Consider the following 21,554-nt stretch of genomic DNA (forward strand, 5'->3'; position numbering starts at 1 on the left):
AGCTCAAATCTGAATGAAGCTTTTTAGACTATATCTCTATAAAAATACAGAGAAATTCTACAAACCAAAATACGGAGAGATGTATCATCTGTGTTATTCAGATAGTTTGTCCTTGGTTATTTGGAAGTTGTTATAAAAGATTCCTTCCAATGAGTGGTGGTCTGTAACTACAACGTGAGAAAGAAAAAACTGAATTTTTATAGAAGGGTAATATACTATTACTAACTAAATTGAGGGAAAATTTATGACAAGGTGCTTATATTTTGGAGTAAAATGACAGATGTTTAATTTTGTCAGACCACTTAGAAGTGCACCAGCCTAGTTAAAAAATTGCCTATCATATTGTGGACAAGGGAAAATTTTTGAGGGTTCTTTTTTTGAAGAAAAGTAATAAAGCATACCTTGAACAAATGGATGAGGTAGAATGGCTGTTCTATGTTGTCTGCAAAATAAACTTAAATTTCTAGTGTTGTATGATAGTGCTCTCTAATGATCCTGCTGAATTGGGGTCTATTGCAGGAGGACTATTTGAAGCATGCAGTAAGACAGACTCCTCTTCTAGGATTGTCATTATTACTTGTAGGTACACTAAGTGTCTGAAGGTCATAGTCCGAAGGTGCAGTAGTTATTTACAAAGTGGCTAGGAATTTGCTCCAGAAAAATAACTAGGAAGTGCATATAGTAGCAGCTGGTTGGGATGGAACTGTGCCAGTTGCTATAAATGGGCTATTTTAATACTGGTAATTTTATTTCTGTTGGTAAAACACTAATGTCTTCTCCACATGGCATTTCTTATATCCATTTCTCCATCTTCATATATTCTCTTTGTATTCTCTTTGAGAAGGCCATCATCACTAGATGTAGTCTTGTCTTGTTTTACTAATATATCTGCTTTACCTTTTTTAGGAACTTCTGCCAGTGAATTCTTTCCTGTCTGTCATTCTACAGTGATCATTACTTTTTAATTTGTTATTTTTGTCCTATTCCATCAATTTTTTGACAATTTTTTGTCTCATGCCTTTTCTTCTGTCAGTGTCTTATTACTTTTCTTTCTCATGATAGTTTTTTGATGCATGCTCGTTAAGAAGCCCTTTGAGATTTGAGAGGTATTCCCAAAACTGTCATGTCTATCCTCATCATTTTTGCCAACCTGCATTCTGTTATTTAATAAAACATGGGTAGTTTTATTTCACTGCTACTTGCTATTGATTTTATCAATTTTTTTCCATCTTTATTTTGTTTAATCTTTTAGGTCAATAGCTTATAAAAATATGTAATGTTACAATCTTGAGAAAAATGGAACCTATGGGAGAGCAGGGGGAGGGATATATCTGAATGGACTTTGATGAACCATAGTGTATGACTGAAATAAAGACCATTTAAATGCTGCTGTTGATCTAATGAAAACTCAATTTATCATTGTTTTTAAAATACAAGTGTTTTCCAGTTGGAAATCTTAAAAATATATCGCTTTTGAAAAAGGACTGTAATATTAACAAAGCTTTCATTTACCTTTTATGGGGCTTTGGGCTCTGGCTACTACTTCATTTTTTAAATAGGATTGAGTTTGAAAACGACTGGGAACTTGAAAAATTAAACATATATATTTATTTTTGTTTCTGGTGTATTGAAGTGTAGTTATAGTGTTTTATGAAAATCCTTTTGTCAGGATTTTCTTCTCCTGAGAAGCTGAGAGGGCCTCAGGAACATGTAAACAAATTACTATCTGCTGCAGTGGAATGCAACAGGTGCTTCCTTGATTGGTCAATTTGAGGTGTTTCTACGTAGTGACCAATCAAGGGGGCAGCTGGGTGAGACTCTCCAGGAGTCACAAGCCTTTGTTATACATTCCTTTCTATTCCTCTCTTGTTTTCTGATGCATCTTTCTCGCTGTTCTTTTAGTATAGTTTTAGTGTGGTCTTTTTAATATAATATATATCATAATATAATAAACCAGCCTTCTGAAACATGGAGTCAAGATTTCTCCATCTCTCACCCCTTGTCCTGGCTGCCCTGAAGATCACATCACATCAAAGTAGGAATCATTGAATGATGGCATACAGTTTGCAGAAACAAAATCTATTCTATTTTTTTAACAGAATTGATGCTTTTAATTATTTTCTTTCAGCCCTTCCTCTCAGATTTGTAAATGACCTGAAACTAGAATTTGTTATGGGGATTTCTTCATTAGGTCTTTTGAGGACTTAAAACAGTTTTAATGCATAAGTACTGGGTTTTTTTAATAAATTGGTTTTTCTAGACATATTCATAAAGGTCTGCTTTTATCAACCAGGAATCTGAACTTATACTCTTTCTTTTTTTTAGGTGGCTCGGGTATTCTATTATCTCTGTGTAATTGCACTGCAGTATGTTGCACCATTGGTAATGCTTCTTCACACAACTCTGCTCTTGAAAACACTAGGTAGGCAAAATTGCACCACCAGTAGCTAATTCTACATGGTGTTTTTTTATTTTCACCTGACTAAAGAGAATTAGAATTCATGGGTACTTGCAATACAAAACCATCTTGTAGTTTCCTGTACTTTGAAACATTCGTATGTGGCTTTTAAGTAGTTATTTCTGTTGCTGCTTTTGATAACTTCCAATTACATAATTGTTTTGGTAATTGTTGATAATTGTTGGTAATTTGTTTTATTTATTTCTGAGAAATTGTGTAATACAACAATTAAACTGTTTACTTCTGTTGAAATATTTGTCTTTTTAGAAGTATTTTAAAAGTGAACTGCATAAAATATGATTGATTTAACTTCATGAGCATCTCATAAACGAATTTTTCAGCTTTTTTATCATTAGTAGGCTTTTAGAATGGAAATTGTGAGATAGGGGGTTCATGTAGTTACTGGGAGATCTGAAAGACCTCTGCTTTGAGGCTTTTTTCTTTCTTTCTTTCCTGTGAGACATGTCTTGCATGTCTCTCAATGACACAGCCTGCCATGCAGTTGCATCATTCTCTTTGCAAAAAGGCAATGGATAGAGGTATGCTTTAGTAGGTCGTGATTCATCCTGCCTTGGACATCTCCTTACCAGACATCTCCATCTGGTAAGATTAGTCATACCCAGGACATCCAGCATCCAGAGGTCTCAAGGCTGCTATAGCACATGTAGATGTTAGCATGTCAAAGTACAAGATGAATCCCACCCCAGGATGAAGTAGGATTGATTCACCCTACTTCCTGGTATGACCAGGAAGTCATGGAGATGAATATAGTTCGTATTCCCTAAGTTATAAAAAGTTAACATTATGTTTTTGTGTGTGTGTCTGTGTGAGTGTGTGTGTGTATTAAAAATATATCAAAGACTGTAGAGTGATTGAATTAACGGAACTTGAATTTAATTCTACAAAAATCTGTTCCTTGTTTATTTTTAACAGGTAATTATTCTTGGGGCATCTACCCAGGACTGAATTCTGACACTCCAGTAGAAAACAGTCTGCTTCCCAGTTCTGTTTATTCTGAGTCTCCACCTGCTGATGGAAAGATGAAAATAACTGTAGTACAAATAACAATGGCTCTGGGAAGCCTAAAGAATATTTTCACTCCTCTCCTGTTCCGGGGACTCCTGTCTTTCCTCACTTGGTGGATTGCTGCTTGCCTTTTTTCTACAAGCCTTTTTGGTCTCTTCTATCACCAGTACCTGACTGTGGCATGAACAAGTCAACTGACAGAGCAAATGTGAGGTCAGATTCTAGATACAATGTATCCCAGCTACCCAAGAGGAGATGACGAGAAAAGAAAACAATATATGTGAAGAGAAAACATATCATAATTATTTTTAAAGACTTCCTTGGTGTTCTCAGGGCGAATAATCTTAAAATGTTTAAAATTGGAACTGAGTTTGTTATTTTTGTTACCCAAATGGTAGGTAACTAATTCAGTTATAGTCCTGGAACTGACTGACATTATTGTATTGTAGATGGTGGATGCTGAAAAGATGTGACCTCTGAGTATCTTGGTTTCCATAAACAGCAAGCCAAACTCAAAAATTTGTTTTTTAAGTATCAACAGTCACTGACTGAACTGCATTCAAAGGGTACTGGACATAGTGATGGTGGCTGCCTATCGATTAAGTCTTGAAACTGAGCCATACAAGAGAAAGGAGAGAGAGGGGATTTAAAAAAAAAATTCTGTTGGATAGCTGTTGATCACTTTTCTCCTTGGAAATTAAAAATCCAACAGGACAAAAGAGGTACTGTATATTACAGTAAGGAAAGTTGTATAAAATATAAATTTAACAGGAGTGGATGTATGCACCTGACAGGTATTGCTGCCTACATATTTTGCAGGAGTGCTTGTGCAGTAAGGAGAGAGTTATAACAAATACATTATTTCAGCCCTTGCAGTCATTTTGAAGTAATGGCCATCTGTATTGGTGCTAGTATTGATCCACACATTGCATCTGGATCTTTTAAATTTCTTCTTTTGAGGTAGTAGATAAATTCCACTGAGTTTACAAAAGAATAGAAAATAATTAGTGAGTCAACATTTCAAACATTTCAAAACAAACATTTCACATGTCAAATATTTCAAAACAAAACATTTTAATCCTGCTGACTGCTAGTGTATGTATATGTGTTATGTACATATATTATATATCAACTATATAAAAATATATATGAAGGTATGAAATATGGAATCTTTATTTTAAATTCCTGAATGTATCTCACAGTGCTGTAGGAGAGGGGTGTATGTGTAGCTAATAATTTCAAGATTCCCTTTTGAAATTAAACTTGTAAATTTTTCTCTTTTTTCTCTTTTTTTTAAATTTTTTTCTTTTTTTTTGAGTTCAGTTGAAAGAGCTATTTGATTTTTGTGCCTCTTAAGAGGTACTTAGCTATACTAAAGAACTTAAAATGTCTTGGGAAAAAAGATCTACTTAAACTGTTAATCTTGAAATTTCTGTTCTGTCAAATCATCATCTTTTGCCACTTTAATCTGTGCTCACTTGACCATATAATGGTAATTAATATATCTTGGCTTCAGAAATAGATTTTCTGTATAATAAAACAGCTGTGTAATAAGAAAAAGAGCAAAGTATTAACTTTACAATTTTTGCCTAACTGGATAGATATATTCCAGTCATAAAATTATTTACAGTTTTTCTGATGTTTTGTGTATTTGCAAAACAGGAATGGGGATTTATATGCAGTAGCTTTTTTAAACAGTATGTATTAAACTTCACAGAGGTCACTGGGTTTTTTAGCTAATACCAGCTGTTTTTATGTTACTGTTCTTTTTCTCTTGAATTTGTGTACAGCTTTGGCATATAATAAGCATTTATAAATATAAAAGCTTAACTAAATTTTTAATATGTAGCAAACCTACCATATGGGAGAACAAACTCAATGAGTGCAGAAAATCAGGATTTTAAGCTGGTGATAAACTATCTTGCTGTGTTGAAAGCCTTTTAAGTTATTTATTAGTTTATTAAGTTGCATTTATTGGAGAAAGATTTGTGTACAACAGCCTAGTACCTACTGCATGTGTTTGGGACATCTGAGAACACCTTGCATGATACTGCTGGTTTCATTGCAGTATTTCAGCGTGACTGGGACTGGAAGCTTTGTTGTTTTCACACCAACTTTTTGAAACTAATAGGAACAAAGGCTTAACTGTGAATTGGCCAAAAAAATAATATTTGACCTCATAGTTTCAAATTTCAAGCATTCCTTGGAAGTATTTTTCAGATGAATAATTGAATGACAAAATATGACTGGTCCAATAATACTGCACCCATTTTCATATTAGTTCAAGATATATCATTACAAGATACATCATTACTAACAGAATTACTAAGGTCAGCTTTTAAGTTAGAGTTAGGTGTTCAATGCTAAACTTTTGTTCAGAAAAATAAAACAATGCAAAACTGTTTGTTTCTGACAGTGAACTTGCCTGATGAAGTTCACTATATAGGAGATGTAACCTGTTGTTGAAAATCAGAAGGAGTAAATTTTGGATACTTGAGAATACTTCAAAATAATGTTAAGCAACAGTTTTTGCTGACATTGTCATTCTGAAAGCTTGTAAGCAAAAGTGAACTGTAGTTATATAATAATGCATTCGGCAAAAGTAATAAGGATCATATAGCTGAACTTCACAAAGCTTTTGCTAAGAGCTCATGCTGACTTACTATTCTGACATCACACTGATCACAGTGAAAAATAGGCACCTAGTGTTACAAACATGAAGATCAGTTCTTGTAGCCACTGTGCTGTTCCATTGTTCTACAGACCATTGTTCTGCAGGATTGAATGGTTGACTTTCTGGTCAGCATTGAGTGGGAGATGGTCTTTCTTTAGATCCATTTAATCCTGACATGAGTCCAGAAGGCTTCTGAAAAACTAAAATATGGTAATAAAAGCCTTTGAAACATGTGGTGACAGTGAAACCAGAGGGACCATATTGCTAAGGTAGTGAGCAGTGCTTCTGACAAGTGATATGATGTGATATGATCATATCACATAGTGATCATATGTGATATGATCAAAAATGTGTTTTATAGTAAAGTAGCAACCCTGATAGTCCTGACTTCCATATATATTGTGTAAAGTTCAAAGGAATACCTGCTTACTTCTGTAGTAAGTTCCTTTGAAACAGCAGCTGGCAAATACTTTTTTTGTTTGTTTCATGGAGACTTTATCAGCACCTGGCGATGGGGGTAAAACATCTTGCAGAAATGGGAAAGCAATAAAATGTGACTGAAAGGTTGGTATATGTTACTCAGGTTTCTGAAACATTTTGTCTTGCTTTTTGTCCACTACTTAGTAAAAAAATTGTAGAATGGTTTGGGTTGGAATGAACATGGAATGGATCACTTTTCACCCAGACCAGGTTGCTCCAAGCCCCATCAAACATGGCCTTGAACACCTCCAGAGATGGGCAGCCATAGCTTCTCTGGGAAACCTTATCTAGTGCCTCACTATCTTCACAGGCAAGAGTTTCCCATCTAACACCTAATCTAAATCTCCTCTCTTCTAGTTTAGAAGTGTTCCCCCTTGTCCTATAACTCCCTGCCTGTGCAAAAAGTCATTCTCCCTATTTTTTATAGGCCCTCTTTAACTAGTGGGAGGCCACAGTGAGATTTCTCTTAGTTTCTGAGAGATTTTAGAAGGAAATGTTCCTTTGGCAAAGAATCCATGTCTGTTTATTTCTTCTTAAATTCAGATCTCCCTTCCTCTCTTAGTGATGCGACTTCCATTGCTGATCTACAGCGCTGTCCCTATGTTCCCTTCTCAGAATCAAGTAGGCTAAATTAGTTCAAGATTGTATTTTGACTTCTGTTTAGTTTAAATTTATCTATTTTTGAAGGATTAGTTCCTTTAAATAGTTCAAATAACTTGAAATTCCATCTGAAACATGAACAAACTTGTTAAAATTTGTTTAAACTCTGCACTTTTATTATGTGGGTCCCTTAGTCAAAGGGTTAAGACAGTGAAAAATCCAAGTCTTCCAGCAAGTTCAGGTCCAAACATAACACTTGGGCTATTTCTGAGCTAAGAGAAGTTGATTAGGAACAGGAGAATAGATTATAGAAAGCCTATTCTTACAATTTGTAGGTGACATTCTCAGGCTGCACTTGTCTTCTTTTAATTCCTTCTCAAGCCATAGGTTATGCCAGTTTTTGAGGTTTTCTTAGCTGTGCAGTCTTTCCCTCTAGAATTCGCTTGCATAAAGGATCTACAGATTAAATATTGGCATCAGTACAAGAGAACATCCTTGTACAGAAGATACTTAACAGAAAATTAATTTCTGTTGCAGTTGTTGTTCTCCTTATTTGGATCACAAGTGCTGCAAGGTGTTTAAACAGAGATACGTTCTTGCCTGGATTGTAAAGTCAAACTTGTCTTAAGAACAAAAATGCTACCAAGACATCAGCGCAACATTTAGGCAGCATAACCTCACTCTATGTAGTGGTTAGCAAGTACAGAAATTTCAGCTAACTTCCAAGGAACAATTCAAAGTACTGCGCTTCATTACAGTAACTACACTTAAGTGGTAATTGGCATTTGGGATATATCAAATGGAAAATTGAGCACATCTGATCTTAAAGCTGCAGAAATGTTCTCTAAGGTAAAAGGCCTTATGTCTCATTATTTTCAAATAGTTGTGCTTTTCACAGAGATAATTTTGATCAGTTTTTAAATACTATGCTTCATGATTTTTCTCATGACACATTATGCACATTAATTTGTTTGACACAGCCCCTCCACACCCAGACTTAACCCCACAGTTAATGTTGTCACTATAAAGTTCCTAGATACTTTTATTTAAAGTTTAAGAATTGAGTGCCCAGACAAAATGGAGACATTGAACAAGAATGAGGCCAAAGAATATTGTATGTTCTCTTGGAGGAATCTGTTATGCCTGAGCAAAATCGTAATGGAGGAAGGCAACAGCAGGTTATTTGTATCTTAAATCAATATTAAATATGAATTATGAGTAAGACTGTTATTTTTAGCATCTGCCGCCTAAATCCCAAATGGTAAATAAAGAGCAATATTTTGTTGACCTTGCAGATGTCTACTCTAAAGAGCATCTAGGCAACAGATGCTTAGAAGCCAGATGTCTGATCTCACTAAGCAAGCTGATTCAGATTAGTCTGTCTGTGCTTCAGAGTGATTTTTGTGCAACTCCTTTTTTAGGAAGACCTGCCATGCTTTGTGACCTGTGCAGTACATACAGTCATGTGCTGTATGATGAAGTAGATGGCGTGTCTCATTTCCATTCCTGAGTACCAGACTGAAAGGTCTTCCTGCTCTAGGTGAGATCATGAAGCCAACATGTCATTCCAGGCTGCTTTTACTGATATCTGTATATGCTGCAATTAACTTTTTCCAGTCTCTCACTGTGGACTGCCAGGAGGGTAATATTGCACTGGATATTGTTTTGCATGTCAGTGTAAATGTATTTTTATACATTTGATTTCAATGGTGTTTTTAATGGAAATTATTTTTAATCCTAATACCATGGATCATATTTTCATTTTTAAAATTAGTGTCGGTGCCTGCAACTAGAAGTCAAAAACTTCTACACATTTTTTTTTTAAAGCTTGATGTTTAGGCTGAAGTATTAACAGGTATGCAGTTTTATAGCAAAGTCCAAAATCTACCTGTAAATACCAGATTTTTTCCATGTGATTACACATCAGTCAAAAACCCTTAGAATTTGTACTTGCAGTGTTTTTTCGCAACAACATACAATCCATATGACCCTGCTATCCATAAAACACACATCTCAAAAGAGCTTTGAATAGCTTTTTACAAACTCCTTAGTAGTTAGTCATTATTCTTTTATTGTGCTGCATTATATTTTTTAAAACCTGGCTTAAATTTCCTTAAAGTCAGACTTATTCTCTCTTAAAGTCTGACTTACTCTCTCTTCCTCTGTTCATAGTAACTCTGCCTCCCATATGTGTTCTAAGTTTCCAAAATACATATTTACAGTATTTTTCATAAAAACATAGGACGAAGAAAAAGGCACCAAAAATTGTATTTCATAACTGCAGTTCATACCTGTGTCATGATGTGCCAACAGTTTTTATTTTTTTATTTTTCCTATCTTTGGTCATTCCTTTATTCCATTGTTAACAGTATGCAAGGCTTTCTAGGAGGCATTTAAATGGAAAAAAATTCTGTAATAGAAGTTACTGAAAGCTGTCTAATGTTTCAGTCTTCCCATTTATGTGAGCAAATATTAATGCAAACATGCTATTAAATAATTTCAGCCTAAAATTTCTCATAAGGTAGACATGTTACTACAAATTGCAGAGAGAACATCTTCCAAGTTGTAAATATTTTACTTTAAGACTTTAAGTCTTCTGCTTGTCTCATTGTTGCTGGGAACACACAAATTCAATGTTGTTCTTCAGTTAATAATCTTTTTCTTTTTGTCTTTAAGTGAAAAGCACATAATACTTTCTACTCTCAAATAAAGACCTAAGACAAAAAGATTTCCCTACCTTCATTTAAGTATTTGCCAAATAGAAAAGACTCTGATGTTATATATGTACATTTTAGCTTCCTATTACTGCTACAATACTGTTAAAATATGATTTTTATAATTAGAGCTTTACAAGTACTAAGACTGTCATGCTTCACAATGAGGATGGTGTCAAGTGGTGTTTGCATTATATGGATCTGGTATTGCATTACCTGCTGTTTAAAAACAAATTGCCTCCTATGCTTTTAAATGTTCATCAGGATCTGTGATCAGAACAGCACAGCACAAGTTGAAAAAGCTCACTTTGGGGTGTTTTTTTGGTTATTTTGAAGCTTTTTAAGTGATGTGGATAATACTTGGGTACAACTACTACAGCTAATAAACAACCTCCAGTAATATTCTTTTTGTACACTGTAAAGTGCCTAATCGTGGGTGATTCTGGCAGCCCTTGAAATAAGGTTTGCTATGAAATTATTTTTTCCATACAATTTTTGGCTTATGTAATATCCATGTGTGGTTTTGTGCTACTTATTACATATTGGAAACAAGATTTTGAAGAAATCTTTTCCATTCCTCTTGCTTAAATGGTAATCTTAACAATTTTGCCCATATCTGACTGATAATTGAACACACCTAATTTAAATTAACACCCTCCCTCTGCCACCTTTGCATTGTCTTATTCATGACTGAGGGCAAGTGTTTACAAGATTTGGAATGGTTTGACTTACAAAGTTCTGTAGTGACACCTGGTGTTAATTATACCCCAGGCACATGGGTGATTACAGCCAGGTAAGTAGTTCTGCTTGGGCTCAGAAAGGCAACACTGAAGGTCACTGAAGCCTTATGGATTTGGAGCACAAAGAGCACAATTGTGATACCGCTGACACCAAGCTTCCAAAAGTTACACCTTAAAGAATTTGTACAATTCTGTTAGAATATTCAATAGTGAAACCACCCTTACTCTGAAACTACTTGTCCACCTTCAGGAATGCAAGAGCTGAAGGTAGAACCTGACTGGTTCAGCAATGAGGTTAAAAAAGTGAGGAAACAACAGGCCCCTGCTCCTGAGTTAATTATACATTCTGCATGTGAAATGCTTGTAAGTTGAGATGGTGTTGCTGATTCAAATCTACCAAAGGAAGCCTTCTGAGGAAGGCTTGTCAAAGCATGTTGAGCTTTTAGCTCTAAAAAGTGGCTATAGAAATCTGTACTGTATATAGTACACTGTTTGGGAAAACCTGGTACAGTAAGCTTGCTAAATATTTCCTTACACTTTTTTAAGAAGTTACATTACATTTTTTACTGTAGAGCATTTAAGAAGCTAGTTTTGCCTTGCTCATTTTATATTAATGTGAAATTAATAAGAATTGGTTTGTCATTTAAATGCCTAAATTTCTTTAACAACAGGAAATTTCACAAAACTGAAGCAAGGTTATACTTTCTTATTCCCTATTCATTTTGTTGAAATGTTACAGTTTAACTCCACTTTTATAATGCACACATTATTAAAATTAAATTTATGTCTATTAGTTGCTCATGGTAATACCACAGCAAATCTAAGAGAAACTGTGATATCTGCTGTTTATCAAGTGGCTCCATCTACTTATTTGCCTTTGTAAAGCGTTAACCCATGTTGGACATATAATGTCTACTGCAGTAATGTTCCTATAGTATTGTAGTATCCTTACATGTACTCTGCATGCCTTGCACTTGTGCACTGTAAAGAATTAAAAACCCCCTTTATTTTATATAGGTTTTCCCATATCCAAGATAAGACAATTTCTAAAGCCAAAGATCAATAAATGTTTGTCTACCAGTGTGCTTTTTTTCCTACTTTTTGTGATATATGCTACTCTATATCAGCTTGCAAAATCTCCAAAGAGCATGTAATAACCAGGCTTCTTATCAGTTTTTCTACTAGTCAAAATTGTTTACTTCTTTTAGAAATAATTGAGTAGGCCTTTTATTCCCTCCTTCTTTAGGGTGCAGCAGAATACTTTTTTAGTATAAAATAATACTTTTTAGTATAAAAGAATACTTTTTTAGTAAAAAATACTTTTTTACTTTTAAATGCAGGTACTGTCTTATTCATGTGAACAGCAGTTTAATCACAAAGAACCATTAGAGATTTCATATGAGTGTTTTAATTTTTGTGTATTTCAGTATTTAAATTTTTGAACCATTTCTACAGAAAGATTGGTTGTACACCATGATAAGTGGAGGAAATTCTGGGTTTTACACTCAAAGGATTTGTCACCCTTTTTGACTGTTGCCCTTCCTAGTAGGAAATCACTTAGAAAAGGGGTTGTGTTTGTCTCTTATAAAAAGAAATGTATTTAAAAGCATTACATGGTCCCTCCTATTTGTTTCATCTTAGCAGCACTAAGAAAGAGTATACTTAATAATCTTAATAATCTTGTAACTATCTTGAATTTGATTTTTGGAACATCAGATTTGGTTATGCATGCATTTTCTTTCTATGTGTACAACAAATGCAGGTGAATTATGCCAAAATTGCTCAAATAGTTCCATAGTTGTAAAAAAAAAATCCTTGAGGAAACATCCTTCTTTAGCCTAAACCCAAAGTGAAAGACCCAAAGACCCCTTCAGCAATAGCCATCAGTTGTGTTGCAGAAGCACGGTGTGGCGTGGTGCTGAGAAGAGCCAGTGTTGACATTTGGGGTGGGAATTTTGGAAGTCTACAAGGCATTTGAGCTGTGGGACCCCTTCCTGAAAGTGTAACAATGGTGAGGTTTAAAGTGATGGTTAAGAGGAAAGAACAGAACTAAAGTGGGAGATCTGCTTATGTATCAGAAGGCAGCTTAACCTTCTGCTTTCTCCGTGCAGCTGGAAGCTTCAGGCTGCCTTTGGAATTCACACTCCCCTGGACTTAGCAGTAGAATGGTTTAGCTCAAAATACAACAGTGAAAGCCTTGGCAGTATGCTTCTGGAATAAAAGCAAGCCTTGGATTTCAAATTTTGCTTTTGAATCCACTAGGTCCATACTGGGTAACTCAAAGAACTTAAAAGATCTTCAGCTGACCTCTGTTGTCGTGTGCAAACATGCATGATTCAGTGTAGTTCCACAGGGAGTACTCAATTTTTTGAAATATTTATTTTAGCTGAGTATGTGCAGTGGGAAAGGAAAGCCTGAAAGTATCCTTCAGACAAAATGGTAAGCATCTGGCACCTGTCCTGTGCTGTCTGGTCTAGGTGGGGCTGAGAAAATGTTGAAGATGTTGGTGGTTTGATTTAGATTTTATGACAATTTTTCAAAGAATATGAAAAACAATTATTGTTGCTTGTGTGCGTAATAGACTATTACCTGGTGGACCATGAAATGGACCACAAAATCCCTCTTTTAGAGGAATATTCATGTTCCATCTAAATCCATATTAAAAGAAAGTACTTTTTTTATAAATAACTCTGGAGTTGAGATTAGAGTTTTGATTTCCAGGGGGTGCAGCACTGTAGACTCTAAGAGAAGGTCAGCATTTCAGTTCATTAAATGGAAGCATGATATGTCTCTTTTTAAATCAGACAGGAAAATAAAGAATTTTTCTCTCTGAATTATGAGCTTTACAAGTTGCTTTCAGTGGTTCTGGATAACCAACCTCTCACGTTCCTCTCAACGTGTCAGATTTTAAAGTAGCTTTTCAACAAGCATAAAATTTGTATGATTTCCCAAAGTTGTCATTTCTATAGATATATAGAAATATACTGTGTAGAATTTGTGCATTGTCAGAAACTAAAAGAATCCAGGCTCTTAGTTGGAGTTAGGTTGGTCTTCAAGCATCAGCAATGCCCATTGCTTCCCATTCATTTGGCTTATATTGTGAATAGGACATACCTTCAAGATTTGGTCATATAATCTGGTTTTTTTCTTTGAGTGAAATCTTAGTATCAGCCTGACAAGAAGAGTAAAATACAAAAATCTTCAGCCCTAACATCTGTATCTTTTATGGATATTTTGTCTTTTCTGCCATTTTGTCTTTTCTCCATGGAGTGGGATTCAGCTGTTGCAGCTATTTCGCAGACAGCATGTGCTCACAGAATTGGGAAAAGGGACATGGAGAGGGACATCAGCTGAGTTGTATATCAAGGAATTTGGGCTGCAATTTACAACATGAAAACAGTTGTTCTGGACAGGAATTTGTTTTCCACAGGAAAATATGATGTGGTTATCTGTCATTTCAATGCATACTGCTAGAGATCATCCTCCATATGAGGAATGAGAGTTACTAAAAAACACAAGGGGCAAGCTGGAAATGATATTGTGTACTGCAGAACAAGTAGGACTAATGCTGTAAAACTGCAGGATGAGGTGGTGTGTATTGTTTTTCATGTGAAAATCTGGGAAAACTATGGCACCAGGGATCAACAAATAAACCACTATTTAATCAATTTCTATTCTTAGGATTGGAATTTTGAAACTTTTGGATTGGCACAATTGTGGCTGGTTTGCCACACAAAGGCACAAATCTAATTTCTTTGACATAGACTATGCATCATCATTCTTTTATACTGCATTGCCTTTAATGCTTTTAAAAGGTTTTAGTGGTAAGAGATTTTAAAATTTTGCTGGCATTGAGTAAAAAGGTAATAGAAATTTGAAAACAAATATAAAGTGAGGTAATACAAAAGTTTTGGTCTGTCTAAAGACCATGATATCTTAAAAGGCAAACTTTCTATGAAAATTCATTTTCTAAATGCTGCTGAATTCAACTCCATTGACCACAGTTTTTAGCTGAGGAGTGTTGCTCTCAGTGGAGCAACCTCTAAAGGTGTCAGCTGTGTCCTCCCACAGACACAGTGGGCCAGGCAGCCCAGCTACATGCTTACCATTTCTCTTTGCATCCCATACCTTTGTCATCCTCTCCCACAAAGTCCACTAGGCACAAATACTCCTAGATGAATTTGTAATTACATATTTACAAAACTATTACTCATGCTGTGTATACTCATACAAAATAGTACTGTTTTCATGGTCTTTTCATGCCACCCCTTATGCTACTCCCCAAGATAATAACCTCTCAAATGCTAATTAGGTAGCCTTATTAATGCAAATCACAATTAAATTTACTTGTTGTTTTGCAACAACTTTGCAGCTCTGGTTCTTACCTGGATATTTGATAATTCTCAGCTCCTTTTAGACAGTACTAAATGCAAACCAATTGTTTCCCATTTTTTTTGTATGTATATGTGTTTTCATTTTTATTAAAAGTAGTACTTAGCACTTTGTTGTGTTTCTTTTAAAATAAATACTAATTTTAGACCATTTCTCCAATGCATCAAAGCTACTTCAATTCAAACTAATTTTGACTTTTTGTTGTTGTTGTTGTTGTTGTTGTTGTGGTTTGTTTTCTACAGAAACATACTAGGATCTTACAGTCATAGAGTAGTTTGGGCTAAAATGGACCTTTAAGGGTCATCTAGTCCAGTCCCCAAGATCTTAAGGAAAACACTGAAATGTGTTGCCGTCACAGAAGTGCATGCACACATGCATTATATGTAAGTTTACATATATGTCTTTTAAGATATAACCACCAACTCCATGGTACCCAGTGACTTTCCTCAAGCATTCCTGATTATGTCTATACATTTAATTTGTCTTTATATTCCCTAGTCTTTTTTCCTGTATCCTGGCCTGCCATTTTGAAAAATAAACAAGAGTATTCCAGCTAAAACCTCTTCCTGGTCTGAAAAAATTGAAAGCCAGATGTGGTTAAGGGAATAACGTGTTTTTACCTCTGTTTTTTAATAAGGATATTTATCGTGCTCTGTTTCACCAAGGTGGCACGTGCCGCAAAGCACACACACATGATAGACCGCGTGTACAATTATAGACCTTACAAATTAGTATATCTAACAAGGATGCCCCCATGGAAGGCCTGGATGAATGGCATGATACTCCCCCATCCGAGGAATACCCTCCTGGATGGGCCAAATCTCTAGTTTACAGGATATGTTCTAGAGGGGGCCTCAGTTTCTCAAGAAAGTGTAGGGTTTTCTGGCCTCCTACTACAAGGCCTTGTTAGGTCTCCTGGCCTAACAAAATACTAGGACTATGCTCTTATAAGACTTAAAGAATTACAAGTATGCATATAAGAATTCTGAGATTACACAAAAATTATTTAAAAGGTATATAAAAGAAAAGGCAAAAAATCATCCTGGCATCACAGCAGCTTATTTGTTTAATTTCCATCTTAAATGACAGCTATTAATTTTCCTTCTTATTTCTGTTGTCCCTTTATTCTCAGCTTTCGTGGCTTTTCCCCCTGTCTTCATGTGGTAGATTCTTTTTACGTTGCCTCTTATTTGTGTGCTGTTTGTCTGCTTTTGTTTTGAGTTTGGTTATGAAAGAAATGCAGCTTTCTTTTTGCACTGATTTTCTCCTTCCATGTTACTACTTCTCCTATCCACTGTTATTTATCACCTCTCTTCACTAGAAAAGTCACTTTTCTTAGACATTTTAGAGAAAGAGCTGTTGCAAGATTTAAAACATACCTAAGTCACCCCACAGAATGAATTTATCATTTTGGGAAACTGTATTAAGTCCAGGCTTGCTGCCTTTTATAAAAACCTCTGATCTCTAGCAGCTTTATAAGTTCCTGATGTTTGCATCTATACAAAACACAGTTATTCTAAACTCACAGAAAAAGGATTTTTGTTACAAAATTAATAGTTACTTTCAGATTTACCATTGTTTTTACCAGATTTTGATTAACGCAGTGCTTTCAGTCTGTGTTCTCTTAACTTGCTAATCAAAACAAAAAACTTGTAGGTGTTTTCTCTCCATTGCAGAGCTGTACCAAGGGAAGCAGCATTTGCCAAGAAGGCAGTATCTGTGATGCGCATTAAATAGAGATAAATGTGCCTGAAGGTCAGCTCCTCATGCCTGCAATGCCGAGCTATGCTAAATAGAGCAGCTCCTCAGCAGGACAGAAGAAGGACCCTGAAAGTTGGTTTCTTTGCTCGCGTGGATTTAGTAGTATTTCTGCCTTTTAACAAATAAATTAGGTATGCAAACATCAACCTGAAATACTGAAAAGTTTTGAAGTAGGCAGGATATGCTGCTTAAAAAAAAATATTTCCTCAATTTGCATTCAGTCTCTACAATCTTGTTTTTACTTCTATCTACTGTACCTTTTGATTCAACTACATAGAAGAGTAAAGGTTTTATTTTTGGGAAAGTCTTTATTGGGAGACATATATGTATATCTGGGAAAATGACAACATACAATATATATCTATATATTTTGTGTATATATACATGTATATGTATGTATATTTATAGATATATATACAATGTACAATATAAATCTTACATCTGAGAAAATGACAATGTACAAGTGCCTCAAAGACTTAAAAAATAAAGTTAACTTTTAAACTGTGTTTTAAACTCTTTTAAAATTACTTGACTATATTTCATGGTTGTGGTGTCTCTTAAACCTGTCTGCTACTGGGTGTAAAAATTAAATCTAAGGTAGGAAGGAAGGGGTGGAATCTGAATGCTGAAAAAAAACACTGGTCTTGCATGTGAAAAATGATCACTATGCAAATGACCTTTCTTTTAAGAAATTTTAAAATCATGAGATCACTTTAATATGCTTCTAGCAGGTCATTCAATTAAAAAGGTTTTTACTTTAAGTTTCCTGAACAAGCAATATTGCAATGAATCTGAACTAGATATGTGTGGGAAATGCAAGCACAGAGAGTTCCCGAGGCCTCAAACATACAAGCTCAGAGATAGAGATGGATACAGTGTTTCACCTAAGACCTTGGAGAAGGCTTGAAGGTTTACAATAGAATAGTGAAACAAGCACAAAATAAGAATAAAGATGTGTAGTTTAAGCAGAAATGTTTTAAACAAGTAGAAATATGTCTAATGTAAGCAAATAAATTTGTTATGCAAAAAAATAGTTTTTAAGTCTAACAATAGTTCTATTGTTAGACTTAAAAACTATTTTTTTATTATAGAGGTGATATAAAAACTATTTTTTTATTATAGAGGTGATAAAAAGTAAAGATACAGCAAAAGTATGAAGTAGAAGATACAGCAATAAGTTTCTGTAGAGTTATATGATTGAATAAAAAATATGCATTGTGGCAAATTGTGTAAAACACAGCAATTAGCAATTGATTTATGAAGATGCTAGCGAGCTTTGTGAAAGTAGCTGATTGGATAAGAAATTTATAAAAGACATTGTAACTCGAATTACAATAAAGAATTGTAAGCCGTACAATCAGAACTGCTTCTGATGTGATGGCTCTGGAGGTAACAACCTTACAGTCTCACCCTTCCATAAGACTGATTTTCCAATAAGCCTTCTTTTAATTGTCTCATCAGTTGACCCCATCTTTCTGTATCCTGAACAATTGGTGCCTACTGTGTGAGGAACAAGACTAAATAGTTTGTTTAGTGGGTAAATGTCAGACCATTACGTGGTTAGAAACATGGAGAGACAGTTTTACAGGGTGAAGTGTTCATACCTGTCCACCTCAGAGTGAGTTCTTAAATATTTGTGGATGCCCTGGTCTTGTTTTGCTAAGACGTTTATCACCGAAGGGGTATTGGGGACAGACAAAGGTGATACAGAGACTCCATCATCAGAAGGCATGAAAAAAACCACTTTATTATTAGAAATCTACAATTCATCTAGAAACAATGGTGGACCTAAGACCTGATTGGCCTTTAGGAATCTTCTCTCGCACTATTAGTGAACTATAAATAATACACTCTGGAAAATCATATCTATAAACAACAGTTACAGAAAGAGAGATAATAATTGTTTTAATTCTTTCTCTGAGCTTTGTCACAGCTTCTCACAGCTTCCTGGGAAAATCCTGGGACAGCTATGTCTCTCTCTGTTCAGAGGATATGTGATTACCAAAGATGTTTATACTTGGGCATGTGTCTAACTGGTCTTCTGTTGGTTAAGTAGAAGCACACTGATACTGGATTTAGATGTAGCAGTGTTTAGCCCATTGCAAATCACAATTGAATTCTCCTTTATTTTCCCCCATGACCAGTCACCCTTTACATGAGGGCTGGATATTGCCCCAAGGATGAGGAACAAATCAGGAGGTGGCAGGTTCCCCTTCTATGCTCTGGACAAAGATGGGTATGAGATCCATCACTACATGAGAGTTACTTCAGTTGTTTCATGTCACACATGCAGTTCTGTTATAAGTAAAATGCCAGTTAAGCCAAATCAATAATTTCCGAGAGCCAAATTATGATAAAAATAATAAAAAGAGAAAAATTTATTTCACGTTTGGACTACAATTTATGCCAGCCACGAATCAAAAAGGACAGAGCCAGGCCTGGGACTTTGGCTCTGGGTGAAAACACACAGCTCTGACCCCCTTGTGTATCAGAGTGGTGAGTTCATGATTTGCTTGAGTTTGAGTCCAGTTCTTACACTCTTTTTCTTGCGTGGAGCTTTAATGCCGCTTGCTGGGCTACAAGGTGTTGCCAGGTAGCTGCACCAAAGCTGGATAGCTCAGCTCTGAGGAGAGCCAGCCCGCCTGAGCTCTAGCAGAACCTCCAGCCTGCGCCTTAGCAAGCCTTTAGTGATATTCAGCTTTAGTGATTTTCAGCTCATTAGTGATTTCAGCTCTTGGGCTTGCTAGGCTCAGCTTAGGCAGGCAGAGCAGCATTTGGCAGACGCGGGAAAAGAGAGGAGAGCTCTGTATGAGGTTCTGAGATGTCTTTATTGGTCTTCTTTGTAGCTCTTCCACGAAAGGTCTCGAAGGTCTCAGGGACAGCGACTCTAATGAACCAGGCAGAAACAGGGGTTTATATAGGGCAAAGGAGGATTGAGAATTGTCCAATGGTAAGGGTTAAAGGAAAGTGACCTATAGCCTTACAGAAAAATAAGCGAGGGTCCAAGAGCGGGAGAGAGGGGCTCCTAATGTCCAGTCATCATGACTCAGCATTTTGCCTATCTTAGGCCTCTGAACGCCAAGGCAGGTTTGCAAGGCCTGCGCCTGCTACACGGAGCTATGGTTTTCTTTGTGCTTTTCTTGATCTGATGGTCTTTCGATGTTTCTCCGGTCCAAGAATAAAGCTATCAGATGGGTAAACAGTCTAGTCTCCGGAGTCTTGGGAATAATTCATCTCTTGTCTTCTGCTAGACATGTCATCTCCTACTCAGGACAAAAGCCGCACCGCAATACACAAAACCACGTCCGGGAATATATTAATGTTAAACAGCTTTTACTAGTATTCTTTTTACAGGTTTAGTGGGTTTCCCAGAACAGACTATTTACGTTAAGTTGATTATCATAAAATATGCTATCCTTTGCTATCAGTAGCCAGATGGGCCACTGATGTCTTATTCCCTGATCTAGTTAAGATTTCCATTTCCTGCATTGCCTCCCCTTCTTCACATGTGAATCCAGTGAGACTACAGGTAGCGTGTATAAGGTAACTTGGTTTCCCAATCATGGCAGATGTTTCTTTGTAAGCCCCTCTGGTTTGGGGACATGTCTGGGCCTGTTTCTCCTAGTGTGTTATACTCTTTATAAATGTAACTATATTTTATTTAACCATGAATTTTGATATATGTATAACAGTAGCCAGATGGGCCACTGATGTCCCATTCCTTGATTTAGTCAGAATTTAGTTACATTCTACAGGAACTCTTTTTACATCTTAGCGAATTTACAGGAACTCAGCATTCACACAAGGTAGACTATGGGAACTACACTGACTTGGTTATCTAGGATCACTAAGGGCCGGTGATGGCTCGGATGTTCCACTCAGAACCTCTATAGAAGAGGGTTTACCTTTACTTGCAAGTTACACCTTCTATCCAGGGACACCTGTAGAAGTTACAAGCTACTGAAGAAACCCATGTCTCAATTCCTGTGTAGGATTTTTAGGATTCCAGGTGCACTTCTGTGTTAAATCCCGAAGCATGATTTTCACTCATATACATATTTCATACATATATATTTCTCTTAGTGTTATAATTTATTCGAGCACGAATTTTAATATATCTATAATAGTTCCTTTTCACAGAACTGGTTTTGAGCTCTTGAGGAATGTCATGTAGTTTACTTTTGCAGGCATTTTCTTTTTGTATGTGTTATAAATGTAATTGCCAATTAAGCCGGGTCAATAATTTGTGAGAGTCAAATTATTATACAATAACAAAGTATAAAATTTATTTCACATTTGAATTTACAATTTAAGCCAGCCACAAATTAAAACAGACAGAGTCAAGCCCAGGACATTGGCTCTGGGTGACACACATATGCAGCTCTGAGCCCCTGTCACATCAGAGAGGTAGTGGCACATGATAGCCATGTCCAAGTCCAGTTTTTATACTCTTTTTCTTGGCAGAGGCAAGGATGTCCTTTGTCCTTTTCATAATCAAGTGAATTTCCAAAGCTTCTCCGGTCCAAGGATAATACTATCAGATGGGTAAACAGTCCAGTCTCCGACATCTTGGGAATAATTCATTGGTCTCTTGTCTTCTGCTAGACGAGTTCTCAAAAGCCACATTGCAATACACAAAACCCACGTCCAGGAAAATATACATGTTAAACAGTTATGTTAGTGGATTTCCCCAAAACAGACTATGGGTT

At 35.8% G+C, this 21,554-nt stretch overlaps 1 protein-coding gene across 9 annotated transcripts in view; it reads left to right on the forward strand.

Annotated features, from left to right (window-relative positions):
- Positions 1-17,899, forward strand: part of TMEM161B (transmembrane protein 161B) — a 49,476-nt gene extending 31,577 nt beyond the window's left edge. For 4 of the 9 annotated variants that reach the window (XM_038124025.1, XM_038124021.1, XM_038124024.1 and 1 more), the window contains 2 exons: positions 2,326-2,422; positions 3,392-11,772. In XM_038124025.1, coding sequence (XP_037979953.1) covers positions 2,326-2,422; positions 3,392-3,669 — 375 coding nt within the window. In that variant the 3' untranslated portion in view covers positions 3,670-11,772. Of the gene's footprint in view, positions 1-2,325; positions 2,423-3,391; positions 11,773-15,326; positions 16,732-16,760 lie in introns of those variants that run through there. The other 5 variants (XR_005255224.1, XR_005255222.1, XR_005255223.1 and 2 more) reach the window with 5 other exon arrangements.
- The last annotated feature ends 3,655 nt before the right edge of the window (positions 17,900-21,554 follow it).

The sequence above is a fragment of the Motacilla alba genome, chromosome Z, assembly GCF_015832195.1.
Source record: "Motacilla alba alba isolate MOTALB_02 chromosome Z, Motacilla_alba_V1.0_pri, whole genome shotgun sequence".
NCBI lineage: Eukaryota > Metazoa > Chordata > Aves > Passeriformes > Motacillidae > Motacilla > Motacilla alba.